The 15,128-nt window shown below is 39.5% G+C and overlaps 1 protein-coding gene across 1 annotated transcript; it reads right to left on the bottom strand.

Moving 5' to 3' along the window:
- Positions 1-403: 403 nt before the first annotated feature.
- LOC116726654 (differentially expressed in FDCP 6 homolog) lies at positions 404-14,978 on the bottom strand. The gene is made up of 11 exons (XM_032573477.1): positions 14,798-14,978; positions 10,259-10,399; positions 9,988-10,173; positions 9,036-9,263; positions 8,810-8,956; positions 5,410-5,518; positions 5,031-5,329; positions 4,774-4,940; positions 4,344-4,542; positions 2,730-2,820; positions 404-1,208 (listed from the first exon to the last, which is right to left on the bottom strand). The coding sequence occupies exons 1-11, from the start codon at positions 14,891-14,893 to the stop codon at positions 1,012-1,014; spliced, it is 1,860 nt and encodes a 619-aa protein (XP_032429368.1). The 5' UTR covers positions 14,894-14,978; the 3' UTR covers positions 404-1,011.
- Positions 14,979-15,128: the final 150 nt, after the last annotated feature.

Consider the following 15,128-nt stretch of genomic DNA (forward strand, 5'->3'; position numbering starts at 1 on the left):
GAAATACGTTTGAATTGAACCCCTATTTAAAGGTAATTCTGGTTAAAACATAAATGTATGTTCTGTAGTTAGAGGATTTAGTCAGGCGATGTCCCCGTTCGCTCAGGATATATGAGCAAAGGGTATCAAATTAGTCACTGGTGACACACTGCAAACCGACAAATGATGTAAGCCCAAATTCAAAGTAAAGCAGGCTTGCAGCTCACGCAAAGCCGAGTGGGCGTAAACCATCGAATCTGAAACCTGCACGGCATTTTACTTTTTCACTTGTACAAGAAAAAAAAATGTCATTGCATCTAACCTTTTATAAATGCATTACTGGTGGCACTTTATGTGTGTGATGAGTAGGAAATTCAATGTTGCACATAAATAGGCTCATAAAAGAGAAATTTTTTTAAAGTAGTTAAGACATTGATTCACTTTTTTTATTTACACTCATGTTAGGTTAGGTGACATTAGAAACAGGAAGTTGTCTCCCCTCCCCTCTCTTTCTAACTCTCTCTCTCTATTTCCTGTTTGTCAGGAGTGAAATGATGCTATAAACTAATACTGGAACAGATCTGTACATCAAAAATTCACATTCCAAAAAACAAATCAGAAAATTACATATGTAAAAATGACACAGGGATAGCTTTCTGCATTACGTAAGGATGAACTTCCTTTACGACCCGTCTGTAATCATCACTGCTAAAACATCAGCCTGGATCTTTTTTTTTTCTTTTTTTTTAACTTAGAGGCCCTTCTTACTTGCACCAAGGTATCTTCTCTGTTCACATCAGGCCTCACACAAGAAGTGGTAGGAGTATTAGTTGAGCAATGTTCTGTGAAATGTCTCAAACGGTTACTGTTTTGGATTTGAGGTCAGTAAATTCATCTTGCAATAAAAACAGTAGTAATGAAAATTCAGTTTTAAGTGCAGAAGTCCCGCAGCCTTTCACACTTGTCTCACTAAGCTTCCTGTTAGAAAACGCCATCGGGGTAAAAGAGAGCAGGCTCTTATGATTCATGCTTTTAGGGGATGTCCATGTCTCCGTTGGAGGCGTGCGAGTGCCGCTTCTCCAAGTCGCACCCGGTTCTGTTGTCCACGTTCTCTTTGCTCTCCTCGCTCTGATCCTCCGATCCAGATTTCCTTCTGAGACGCAACCCGGGGTCCCGCTGTGTCGGGATCTGGAAGGTCTGGAAAGAGCTGCCCAGAGACGGCCTTTTCTCTGTAAAGAAAAAACAATGGAAATCAGAAGAAAAAACCTGAATTTTGGTGAAGCCTATGGAGGACATAATGAACTGTTTGGGCGGAAGAAATGGCAAAGAGGAAATTAATATGTTAGACAGTAAAAAAAAACCCCAAAAAACACTATGGAGGAAGTATATTTAAAACTGAGTTGAGTCACACCTACTTTGTAGACTTCTATGTAAAAGTAAAGTAGAATTTGTGTAATTTGCTTCCATGGAGTTTCCTGAAAATCCTTTAAAGAAGTTCAGCCATTTAAAAGCTCTTTCAAAGATTTCTTTTGCACTTTGTCTGCTTTCTATCATGTTTCCTGAGACCTTATTATGCTGCTGAGTTCTAAAACAAGACAGAAAGTGTACAAAAAAGGAGACGAAAGAAGAAGTCTCGTCATCTCGAGCAGATGATAAATATCTGAATATCATGTCATGAAGCAACAGGAAAAATCCAGCACCCTGATACTGGGCCTGAAAATGTACATCAGCTCTTAGCTGATCCACGACTCTTCTGAAGCAAAAATAGTAATTTCTGGAAATTTTACAATGGATTTAGCGAAATAAATGGGAACAAGTTGTGTCCGTGTGACAGGCTGCTACTCACAAAGAGTCTTAAGATTCAATTCGAAAATGGCTCTTTGCAAACTTGTCTGTTATGTGTCAATACAAACACTGCTTCATTCTTTGAGCTTGGCAGCCTTTTCATGCCTCAATGAGTCATAGGTCAGAGTAAAGTGGCTTAAACAAAATAACATTCCAGTCAAAATGGCCGCATACTGAACTGAAAATGAGTGAAAAAGCATTCCAAGTCCAAAGAAAAGATTTGATAAATCTTCAATAGTCATGAGAAATATTTAGAGCACTTTACCTGGTACTTCTGTTGTCTCTAGTGTGAGAAAAAAATATCTTGCTACGTAACTTTAGTTAGACAAGCTTCACATTTTTTTAATATCTGACACCGTTGGTTGCATTACTGGACACTCTCTGCTGCAACTGCAGATAAAATGGCTGCAGGTCAGTTCACTCCTTCCAGCAAACATCCCCAATTCAGACCCAACTCACCCCTTCCTCCTTCCATGTTGTATCTGACAACAGCTGCAATTTATTTGAACCCACATATTTAAACACATATCAGTATTTTCACCATTGATCATGAAGACAAACAGCTAAAACATCATGTATAATTCAATCTGTTTACTATTCTTATAAAACCTTATGTTAAATATTCATTGATTGTGGTTCTGATTTCTGCTAATAAGAGAGAGTATGACTCCTCAAAACTAAAATAACCCTAAGCAACACCCTGCTTGTATATTTATAGATGTCATAAAGCCACATTTCCTTACACGGGACTGATTAGATTTTAGAAAACTATGAAGGCAAACTATGAGCACCAGAGGCAATTTAACCAGAATTCCTCTAAAACACACCGTGAAATTAACCAGAACATCTCAAAAGGAACATTTAATTCAGCCTCCAGCGCTCCCTAAACTAAGATCCAAGCTTACCGCCTGGTCCAATCGGCCGCATCAGTCGGTTCATCTGGACGTTCCAGTGTTTGACGTTGGTGCTCGCCTGGCGAAGTTTCCTCTGAGCAGCCTATCATGGGAAGAGAGAAACCCTCTAAATCATCTTTTAACCAAGAGGAGCACAAAATATTACCTCACTTCACTTTACAAGACCAGCAGAGAACAACTTCATCAAATCAGTCCAAATCATATTTTGATGTCATTCCATGCAGTACAAAAATATTTAAACTATCACACTGACTTTATAATATTATGTAATTATGATTCTGCTGTTCGATAGAGAAGCTCACAACCCACATCCTGAGCAAGCATCTGTCTTTCTTCTTAACAGGAAGAAACCAGTATGACCATCCACCAGTCACAGTCAGCTACACAATAATTTGATTGATATTCTGATTAATTCACAACCCTGAAATTCAGAGTAACTTTCTCTCCTGCCGTTGCCTCATGCACGTTGACGATGCAGTGTTAACGACTCCGTCCACTGTCGCCACATCCTGCTTTAGTGGGACAGACTCCTGCAAAGTCACTGACTCATTGGCTGGGTTTCTTTAAATAGACACATGTTTTTTTTACCAATTGGCATAATAAACTGAACTTAATTTTATTGTATAATTAGGATAAAACTGGAATATAAGTAAATCTGAGTCTGTATATACAATATGGCAGATTTAACTACATATTTCTACACATATACTGCATCTGATTGTCTTGGTAAGTGCTTTGAGATGCCTGTTTTTCATTATTTTTGTTGAAAAATTTTACAAAAACATAAAAAAAAGTCATCATTAAACTTCTAATTCTGAAGGTTACAATATTGTGATAATAGTCCTGGTTGTTCAGACCTAAATAAAGGTCTCTTTATTTAATTTTCACTGCAATACCTTACACAACAAAAATATGCATAGAGATGCACAGATTAGGCCTTTTCTCGCTGGATTATGTTTTTTCAAAGACAGGGAAAAATGTTTTGCAGGTTCTTTGACAAGGGTTGAAGTTTTAATCCAACAGAAAATAAAGGAGTTACAAAATTAGAGCCATTTATGTAATAAAGGATCAAAGGTAACGTTTATCTAATTGTTTTTCAACTTCAATCAAATTACTTGGATGGATGAACATTGATTAAATAAAAAATAAGAGATTTCCAGTATTTGATGTGCCGATAGTGAATCAGATCGAGAGAAAATGTCTGATTAAGTAGTACAACTCTAATTTTACAGGAGGTCCTGTCTAACTCAAAAAAGAAAGTTAGTTTCTGTTTTTTCAAGAATCCCTTTGTTTGCCGTCAGCATTTTCCGCTCGATTATTGACCAAGACATGATTCAAGTTAATCTTATTCATTGTGGCAATTAGAGCTGCTTTTTGGGCTTTTTGTCAGTCCTTGACTGAAATGATGCAACTGCCTTTTAGTATTACAAACAACATCATCAAACATGTATAATTCCAGCTAATAAAATAAATGAATCACACTCTATTAAAGGAATATTTTCCTGTCTTTTGTTGAAGTTTAGCTCTGAGTTCTGACACATTTTACTCTGAGAAATGAAGGACTTATATGGGCTGTGTGTGGGTGTGTGTGTGTTTTCCACTCACCACTACATCCTGGTCAACCCTGTGTCTGTTGGCTCGGACCTCCTCCAGCTGCCTCTGTGCCTCATCCAGGGCCCGAGACTTGACTTCCATTTCCTGCTTTAGCTCCTGTTTTTCCCTCTGCGTCTTCAGGATGTACTCCTCCTGCTCCTCCTGCAGGGCCATTAGGGCCTTCATTTTCTCCTCCTCCTCAGCCAGTAACCTGAGGATGAAAGATAAGATAAATGTGCAAGGTGAACTGTGTGATCAGAGGCTTTCAGCTGAATTAGCACCAAGTTCAGACAAACAGCTGCCAACTTCCTCTGCCATGCAGGCCGACTTCCTCAGGAACATAACCCAGCATGAACCCCAGAGCTTGAAATCTACTGTCTCCACATAAAAGTGGCTCTTTGGCCCACAGCTGCATTGCATGCATGTGTTTTGTAACATCTACCTCGCCTGAGCGTAACGGAATCCCTCCTCATCCAGCCTGGCTTTAATCTCCTGCTGCAGCGCCTCCTCCAGACGCTTCTGCATCTCCTCCAGCTCCTGGATCCTCTTCCTCTGCCGCTCTGCTTCCTCCTCCTTCAGAGCCATCTCTGCCTGCATGCTAACTCTGGCCTGTAGAGTGATGGAAAAGAAGAAAAAGAGTTAACGGAGTTCCTCCTTTTTACTTTTTAAATGCTCTCCTCCGTTTCCTGCCCTGCTCACCTCCTCCGCCTCGCGGAGCTGAATCTCCAGGGTGCGCTGGAGCTGCTCGTGCTGCTGGCGTCTCCTCTGCTCGTCCTGGTCCATCAGGACCTGCGCCTGCTTCTGCGCCTCCTTCAGGAGCTCCAGCTCCGCCAGCTTGCGCTCCCTTTCCTCCTGCAAGGCCCGAAGCCTCTGCAGCTCCTCCTCTTTGGCCTGTCGCCGTTTCTCCCGCTGCTCCCGCTGCTCTCGCCTCTTCAACTTCAGATCTTTATGCAGAGACGTTTTGCCCTCCACGTGCAGCCTGATGGCCGTTTGAATGGCTGTGAAGACGAAGAGGATGAAGTTCAAGGTCTTTAGATTTTGCTGTGCGACTCAAAAGAACAGAAGCGTCCTCTCTGACCTGCCGTCCACTCCTGTCTTTGTTTGGTGTCCGAAGCACTCATTTCATAGGTTTTGGACAAGGTTTTCAAGCAAAACATGCACCTCTTGCCATCTCGGTCAGGCAGCACCTGGTCAAACACATAAATGTAGAGAATTTAACTTATACATGTTAGTGTTGTAGTGCTCGTCTCAGTCTCAGTCCGAGACGAGACTGAGACTGATGGTCTCAGTCTCGTCTCGGACGCATTTATACCCCGTCTTGTCCTGGTCTCGGACTTTGAGGACTCAGGATTTTATTTCAAGTTCAGTCAAGCGAATATTGGTAATACTGTCAAATTTATTTATTGACATCCTTGCTTTTATTGGATGTCCCGGTTCGAATCCAAGCAATCATGTGACTCATTGCTAAATATGCATTTTTGTTAACGTCGTCATCCATCCCCAACCTCTTTAACTCAGACTCCAAGAAAATGAGAAGTAGTTCTTTAAGAGCAGGACAAAATGGCTCCAAAATTTTCAGCAATACAATTCGACTACTAAGTGGCTACTGTAGAGAGTATGTCTGTAAGTCAACATGCAGAAAGAAGAAAGCATAAAGCGACTTGTACATTTTACCGCCAGTTAGAAAGTAAACTATGAAATGTAAACTATATGTAAGTGATGTTAGCAAAGCTAGCTAGCTAACGTCAGCAATCTGTCTCTCTTCCAAGATTCTTTACTCCACGTTTCTTGTATCACTCTGTTCTTCGTCTGGACTTGGTGTCGGGTTAGATAGTTTTGACTTTTTATACTGGATTAACTGGAGGTTTCTTACTGCTAAAAGGGAGTTGTTCCTTTCCACTGTCACCACATGCTCGCTCAGGATGCCATATTGCCACAACCTCAATGCAGTCAGCTTAGATTGATACTTTCATAACTAGGTGGCGCTACAGACTGCATTTCTATTAGAACTACAATTAAATTGGAATTCATGTATTTGAGTTTGAATCTCTTTATATTACTGCTCTGTCGTCTTGAATTAATCTGATGAAAAATTTCTGCATAGAAATTGGACCTGTTAGTCTTATGGACACCTTAAGATGACATTTGCTTTTTATTTACACCAATTAAGCATAAAAATGTTTTATATATATATAAGTTTATATTATAATGTTGCATGATTTTACACTCACCAAAACAGGGTACCATACTTTGTGCCTCATTCAGCCAGATACCTGCCATGAACTTGTATCAAAAGTGACAGAAATTCTGCATTTCTGCTGGTTTCTCACTCAGACTACATATTTTGTTGTAATCACTTCAACTGAAGGACAAGTATTATCATTGATCTGATACTTTTCGGTCTCTGTATTATCACTGAAAGGACTCTCCAACACTGAAAACATTTATAGCAAGCAGCTGCCAGGACTGTGTAATTTGGACCTCCTTTATTCTGAAAGATTGTAGTTAAAATATATCACAAAAGAAATTGAGTTTTGTGGTTTTTGTCATTAGAAGTCCTTCATTTGCTTTCTAAGAAGTGGTCACTTTCAGGTTTGGAGCACCTTCCTAAACACACATGTATTAGAGCTGTTGGATATTAGAAAAACATGCAATTGAATATTGATGACAACTTCTGGACTTCACTAACATATTTACTCAAGTTTCTCTTTTCTCATTTAATTTCATCTAGCTGGCCAAAACTATTATTTGCAGTGTATTTAAAATAATCCATCATCACAATGTTTCACTCTGCTTGAGATTAAACACCTCAGACTCAAAAATCCATATCAGGAGTGTTCAGGAACGTTAGCAGGAAAAGTCCAGCCAACTGGCTAAATAGGCTATTTGCCAGCAAAGCTTTATTGCTTGACCCAAATAAATCACAGAAAAACGCCTGTAGATTGCTACGGGATTTTGGTTTTATTTATGTAGACTTAATCCGATCAGTTAAATCTGAAGTTAGGTGGACATAGAAAGTAGAGTTGCTACGTTCCTGAGGAGAGGGCAACTGGACTTCTTCTCTTGTCACTTGTGGATATGCCACCTCTCTAACTTCTTTCATTTTACCTGTCAAGGCGGCCTCAGATTTCATCTCTCTACCATCTAACCTGCAGCCTTGACTCATCTTCCCAGGTGGTTTGTTCACTGCTTGGGACATGTGACCAAAACAACTCTCATTGCATCATTAGGGGCATGTTTGGATGATCAACACAGCCTGGGTCCAGTGTCCTAATTCTAACTTTTATGGTCATATTAGTGTGATTGTTCTGAGTACAACTTATAAACTTCTTACTTCCAGTCATGATCTGAATTGAAGAAGCAGTTTGGATGTTAGGCGAAGTGTTTTCTCTTGGCTGATCACTGATGACGCTACACTAGACTGTAGATTGTGGAGAGAATATCAACAACATTCATTTAAAATGTTGGTACAAGTCTCGTAAGTTTGAAAAAACAAATCCTACATCACAGCTGAGTGTTTTTGGTCAACTGGAAACAGACCGTTGCTTCAGTAATTAAATAATTATATAATATTTCTGCATGCAGATCCCAGATCTGAACTTCCTAAAAAATATATATATACAGTATGTGAAATTGTTTTGTTGGAAATATCAGCACAACTGGATTTATAAAGAAAACGTGGTTTGAGGAAGTAAAATTGTGTTGTTAAATTGTCTGTTATCCTCTCCAGGCTGCAGAGAATTATAACCCGGGATTTTTTAATCAAACTATTTTGATCATGCAGCTCAAAATATCCTTGTGGGTTTGTGTGTGTGTGGAGTCTGACATTATCTGATCTGAACTGTCACCATACAACAAGGTATAACCATGTCTTTATCCAAAATATAATGCATCTAACTACTGCAAAATGTTATTGTTTCAAAAATCAGACAAACACAATTGTGTTACCTAATCACAGAAAGAGAAAGACTTGAACAAAAGTTGTTCTGAGAGCCTTTGTCTGCTTCGTTTTACTCTTGTTTCTGAGAACCCAGCTGAGTCACAGTGATCTGAAGATATCTGAAACCATCGAGTGCCCTCAGATATGAGCAGTAAAGGTAAATGATACCAACAGGTTAAACAAGTTTCAAAAATACAGTTTGCTCATTTTACATCAAATTGCAACAGCACCGCTCCGAGGTGAAGAGATGCCAGGAGATAAATAGTCTAAAAGGATTCACTTCTTTTTAGAAACCACTTTCAAGAAATATCCCATCTAAACATTTTATTTCTGTCTGGGAGCATTGAGTTATTTTTTAGCTGCTGCTTTGTTTTGAAAAACTACACTTTAAAGAAACGCGCAGTATATAAAAGTGGTTAGGTATCAAGTAACCATTTTACTGTCCTCTCTGGATTACTTTCTGCATTTTAGGGAAGTCCTCACCTTTAGTTTTCCTTTTTTCAGACAAACAGGAAAAACAGCTATGTTCTCCGCTTACCTCCACGCAGCAGTTCCCGTCCAGGACTATATTCCCTTGGCAGTCCTTGCGGTCCTCTCCGGTGTAGTAGGACAGGTTGCTGGGCCTCAAAGTGAACCAGCGTTCCTTCCAGTTTCTCCTTAGCTGCCCTTTCTTCCACAGGTAACCCTGAATCCAAATCAATGCACACATATAACGTCACGGACCTAAAGAGTGGCACAAAGGGAGCACTTTTCTGTCCGCCTACCTCTTTGAGAACGTCGCCGACTATCTCCCTGTACACCTCCTCTATCGCCATGCTGATGATGCTCTTATCGATGGCTCGGGTTATTTTCCCAGAGTTCATCATCTGGAGAAAAACCCAGACGGTGATGCCATTCTGATGCCCCGAGTCCTGGGAGAAGAAGTCATCGAGCTCAACGCAGTTGAACTCGATGCTCATCGCCATGCATATCTTCTTTAGGAGGTACTCCACCTGAATGAAGAGGGAGAAGAGCTGCTTGAGCCGCTGGTGTTTGCAACAAAAACATTTTCTTTAAAAGGAGTCTCTGTGTATGCAACTTTGATTAAAGTAATATCTTATTGAACATTTGGGATTTAAGCTTGTTCTTGCTGAAGTTTTAAGTTTTTCTTATCAAAACCATATTTTAAAAAAAATCACTTCTTTGCCTACATTATTACTGACATACAGTGAAATGTTTCCTGATTTGCTAACTGTACTGTGCATGTATTTAAGAATAATTAGGATGAAATACGCAAATATATAAGGCTTCACCACACTATTTTTTTTTTTTGCCAAACCTATATAGTAACACTGTCGGTCTCCTTGTAGCATTATTTTGGTACAGTGGTTCCTGAGTGAAAAACATACCAAAATAAAGCTGACTGATGTTTTCTCACACCCCGAGTTAAAGCAAACACTCTGACCCTGAAATGTGGGGCTTTCTCTTGGCAGCGGGTGAAAAAAAACGCATGACAGGAAGCCAAAACGGGTGTTTACGAGTGAGAAACAAGCCCACATTGCGGCACGAAAAGTGCACCGTGTCCCATGGTGGAAAGCAGTAAAGTTTCACCCGCTGCCAGCTCAGTGGCTTTCTGAAAATCCAACTTCACAATTAGGTGTGCAGTAGCAACGCTATGGCGATAGAGCACAGCTCAGCAACGGCCACAAGATTTATCCACCTTCTGGTTGAACCCACCTCATCTGGAACCATAACCAACGGGTATTTGTCTTCGGAGAGAAAGTTAAAAAGGCACCACAGTCGAAAAGCATCCCGGTCTGGCAGAACTGAGTTGCTGCTTCTGTCTGGCTGGTAGTTCTTCTTCGCCGTAAGAGTCCAACAAAGCTCATCTACGTTTTCCTTATTAAAGGAGCCTTCCACAACCTGAAGCAGCAGACAGACATAGCGATTAAAAATGTGCTAGAGCTTCTTGAAACAACAGGAGAAATAAAAGCTGTGCTGTGTGCACCTTATCGAGGATGTATTTGTTGAGATAAGGCATGTAGCCCTGACTGGAAACTGGGCCATCGTCGTCATCCCTGAAGTGCTCCTCCAAAGCCACGGGGTCATGTGGGATGCTCAGGACTGTGCAAAGGTTGTGAGACAGAACCTGAAAAATTAAAGAGAAAAAAACCTTCATAAAACAGAAGAGAATATTTATTTCTACGGAACTGATAAAAACGGTTCAATCTTATCAATTTTTGTAAACGCAGCGTTAAAAAAAAAATTTGCAGGGTTAAAACACTCAAACAAAGATAAGATTTATCCAGATCTTTAGAGACAGAAAGAAACAAGTTCACAAGATGCTGTAACGATTAAAGAAAATACATGAATAAATATCACATGAAAGATTTTTAGAAGACTTGAATTGTCCATATTGAGAAATGCTAGTCCAATACAAAGGACAACATCTTCTTCTAAGAGTAAACTTGTTTGTTTTTTTTTTACTTCAGCTGCATCCTAGCCTTCAAAATCACTGGCTGAAGCAGAAAAAATTTACATTTTCTGCAAACTGTTGTACAAACATCATGAATAGCTCCTGCTGTTTCCTAATCTAAGTACTTTTGAGCAGCTTGGTGCCAAATTCTCTTTTTCAGTGCCTATATTAGGCAGGTTCTGATACTGAGATCCCATGCCTGTTGAGGTAACTTTCAGACATTTAATATCTTTTCAACTTAAAAAAAAACAACTATAAATGCAATATTATGCATGATAAGTATGATTTCAGCATGTTGTTTAACGAGCATCACACCTGCTGAAAGTTTTCAAAACTGTTTTTCTGTTCAGATTCTGAGATGATCGCATTGCTACTTTGAACTTCATCCACAGATCACTTGATAAAGCTGAGATAAAACATATTTAGCTATTTTTATTTTGTTGTAGGAAGTCTTTTCCCTTTAGCGGATTTCTGCATCCTTTTACTAGATGCGATTTTGTTCATGTTTCAGATTGATAACCAGGCAGGAAAGTTTTAAGACGACGTTACAGATGTTTGTCTTTTTTGCACTCATCAGTTTGCAAAACAGTACAAAAAAATCTGCAAGAAGCTGGAAAAAATAAAAAATAAAAAATCAAGAAAATAGTGCATGGAAAGACATTAAATTTGGCTTTTACGGCTGACTGCCTTTCCAGCCATAGTGCAGCAAAAAGAATATAAATCAAACATTTATTGTAAATACAGCAAGTAGAAATAGATAAATTTACCATGTTTGTTCAACATGAGCTACATTATGTTTCTCAAAGCAGCTAGTAAAATAAAACAAATGTGAAATTTTCTGCTCAGGTAAGTATCTGTGAACTTTGGTGCCATGTGTGACTCTGCTGTGTGGTTGATTGGCAGGATAACACACTTTTGCTTTTTTCTAAAGGTATTTTTTCCCTTTATGTCCTGAGAAAAGTCTGATATTCTCGAGATGTATTCGGATTAATTATGTTTGTTTTGTGCATTACAGATTATTTAATACTGAGATGCAGCAATGTAAGAGATGTAACTTATATTTCAACCCTCTGATAGCCTGTAACAGACTACAAATGCAAAACATGCATTTATACAATGTTTAGAAAAACTGCTATTATGTAAGAGGATATGCAGGAAGCTACCAACATGGTTAGTACTTCTGTACTGCTGCAATATAGTTTACTTTTAACCCTTTGAAATCCGTGGGGTTTTATTTTGAAGGCTATGCTCTTTCTTAAAAGACCTGATCAGTCATGTTGATAGTTTTCTGATTCAGATTTTTGATCATTTCTTTTTCTTTAGGTCTGAGAAATGGAAAAAAAAAACTTTAACAAAGACAGATCAGACAGAGTCCTGGGTTTTAATGATTGCTGCAGAAAGTAGATCGGCATATCAGATCACCACCTATGCATTGCTCTGAACAATTCAAGTTTCACGCAGTGTTTTATGAGTCGTTAAACACGCCCACAAAGTCACACAATCCTCAATAAACATCAGTGTAAGATACTCTGAAAAGTCACAACCAATGAGCATTAAAAATCTATTCTGTCTGATCTCACAAAATAAACAGATCCTTGAGGAGTTTCCTCTTTGCATACATCGTCTAATTGATTAAACTGCAATTAAACAGTGAGTGTTGTACTATTCGCTGTGGCTACTTATTTTGCACCGAGAAACATACAACATTTCCAGCAAAGCAAAGCAAAAAACTGGAAAAATGTGTTACTGGTTCTTTGCCAGAGGTGGTAGTTTTTGAATCCAATATCCAGTTACCCAAATCTACTTGACCTTGAACAAAGTACGTGTTGTTGCACATTTATAGACAGCAGCAGTTCTTATTTTGACAGAGTTAATGTATCGGGAGAATTTAGATGATTTGTCAATGCTTAACTCTCCTGCTAATATTTTTGAAGTTTTCTTACAAATCTATTTCTAAATTATATACTTTTACTAACTAAAATGTTTCCTCAGTTGGGACTTATAATGATTTTCCAGTAATCATAAAATGCACACAATGAGGTTGGCTTCTGAGTTAGCATTTTTTGGTATTTTTTTCCTTGAGAGCAACAGAGTTTGGTTAAAATCCAGAACCTAAGAGCATTAAGAAGTCTTTTTTACTTTTATATGAGCTTGCATTTATCCATGGGTTCTGTCGGTAAATAAAAAAAACCCAGTCAATCAATAAATTTGACTAAAAGTAAACTTGTCAAATGGCAAATCAAAGATAAAGGATGCCATCTGGAAATAAATCAACATAGGCAGAAACTTTAATTTTTATCTCTAAAATACTGGTATATGGAATTAAATGTGGAAATTCAAATACGTTTTCCATGTACCAGAACAATCCAGACGTTTCAAGAAAATGCTAGAATCCTGTATTTGTTCATATTAATCGGGCTCAAAGCTTTAGCAAATTTTCAGATGATACTTCTTCATGTTTTGGACAAAATATTATTCAATGCCCACAGAAGTAAAATTTAGCATAAACCTCATTAATGGCACTTCACGCTAAACAGTGTTTGCTCTTTTATGCCTATAAGAGGGCCAAGAAAAGGGCAGTTTTGTTTATGATAATACATTTGAAAGTATACAGTAGTATTTTTATGTGCTCTATTAATATGTTCGTTAAAACCCCTCACATCCAAAGTGTGCTTAATAGTTTTGTCAGAGCTAATAACACACAACTTCTCATATTGCACCATGTGTGTGACACTCGATGCTTGCACTTCCCTTGGCGGTACAGTATTGGTACGTTTTCTGAGCAGTGTTTCCTGTAGCAGCATGCAGAAAAGGGATGAACCGAGTCTGAAAATGAGGTCCTGGCTCTAATGTTGTCCAACCATATGAAGTTAACATGTTCAGAGGTGCTAATTGTTTGCAGTCTGGGACGGTGTAACCTCACGAAAAGTGAAATTAAGAAAAGGAAAATGACAGATTCTTAGCAGATTTTGCACCAAATATATGAAGAGTAAAGGGAGGAAAGATATCTAATTTGATCTGTTTATATTGGATTAATGTGGAGTTGCCACTACAGTATTACGCTTCTATTCAAGCGCAACTTTTTCCTCTTTGTTTTATTTCTGTCGCCAAGGGAGTGCAACATCTTGAGACATCTGCTGCATGATATCAGGCACCTAGTTTCTGTGTGCAGAGCCATAACCACATCCTGTCTCCAGCCTTGAGTTCTCTACAGCGTCTGTTAACTTTTGAGGCCACAGAATGCAAAGTGCTCGCCTCCACACAGAACATGGTGCCTGTACACGAGCTGCATGATGCCGACGATGGAGGGGTGGAGGTGGGATAAGCCAAGTCATAAGGCTGACTCGCTGTAAGCCAGGAGCTCTGGGCAACATTGCAGAAACGTAGAGGTGGCTGGAAAACAGAGCCTGGGCCACGCTAAGAAAAAGTGACATAACAATGAGATCAACAAAAAAAAAGAGAGAGAGAAAGAAGCACAGTGGCTTTATTGAAGTCCTACAGCGAGACGCAACAATCGCCAGCATGTTTCCACTTTGTCCTTGCCCTCACATGCAACAATGTCCTGTTTGACGTACATGCTGGGCACATACTCTATTCAACAAGGCTGCTCTCCAGTGCCAGAGGTCCCTTTGCACTACAAGATGGCACATTGAGGCCCAGCGTTGATGATGACGGAGCCCATTCACATGCAGACAGAGCAAACTCGTGCTGCCCGCCTGCCACACAGAGGTGCATATTGTGCCTTCTTTTCAGCGCTGTAAGCATTTCACTGGAAATATAAGGAACAAAATTGTTCCTCGTTGCCGCAGTTTAAAGTAAAGCTGCTTTGCACAGGAAATGTGATGGAAATCAGACAGTTCGCTCTCATTTCCTGAAGTACACAGCTGAACATACTCTTAGTAAACAGCAATTATTTGTTAAATTTACCTGTAAAACTGACAAACTTTTACCGGTTGAAAGTGAACCCTTGTAGGAAATGAAGCAACACCACAATGTCTGTCAATCCTCACCTCACACAAAAAGATCACTTTGTTTCCCCCCCATCTTCAAGTTAGAGGACCCTCCACTCACCTTCAGCTGAGACTTGGACACCTTCCCACTCTTCTCTAGATCCAAGGCAGTAAAACCGTACCATATGGACTTGAGCAGCTCAGAGCGCAGGTCCATTTCTGCAGCGCCGTTATTTTCTGATTTCCTCCTGTACGCGTCTGTCTTCTTCTTCCCTCTGCTGTTGACACGGGGCCCCTGGGTGACAGGCAGACACGCACTCTGTTGCTGCTGCTGTGTGGCTTTGCAAGCCTGCGGGCAGCGACACCTGCTGGACATCCACAAGATGGACAAGGAGGGTTCTGTCTTGACTTGAGAGAGGGAGAGAAAAAGGTTTAAAATACAGACAACGTGA

This window comes from Xiphophorus hellerii, chromosome 1 (genome assembly GCF_003331165.1).
Source record: "Xiphophorus hellerii strain 12219 chromosome 1, Xiphophorus_hellerii-4.1, whole genome shotgun sequence".
Taxonomy (NCBI): domain Eukaryota; kingdom Metazoa; phylum Chordata; class Actinopteri; order Cyprinodontiformes; family Poeciliidae; genus Xiphophorus; species Xiphophorus hellerii.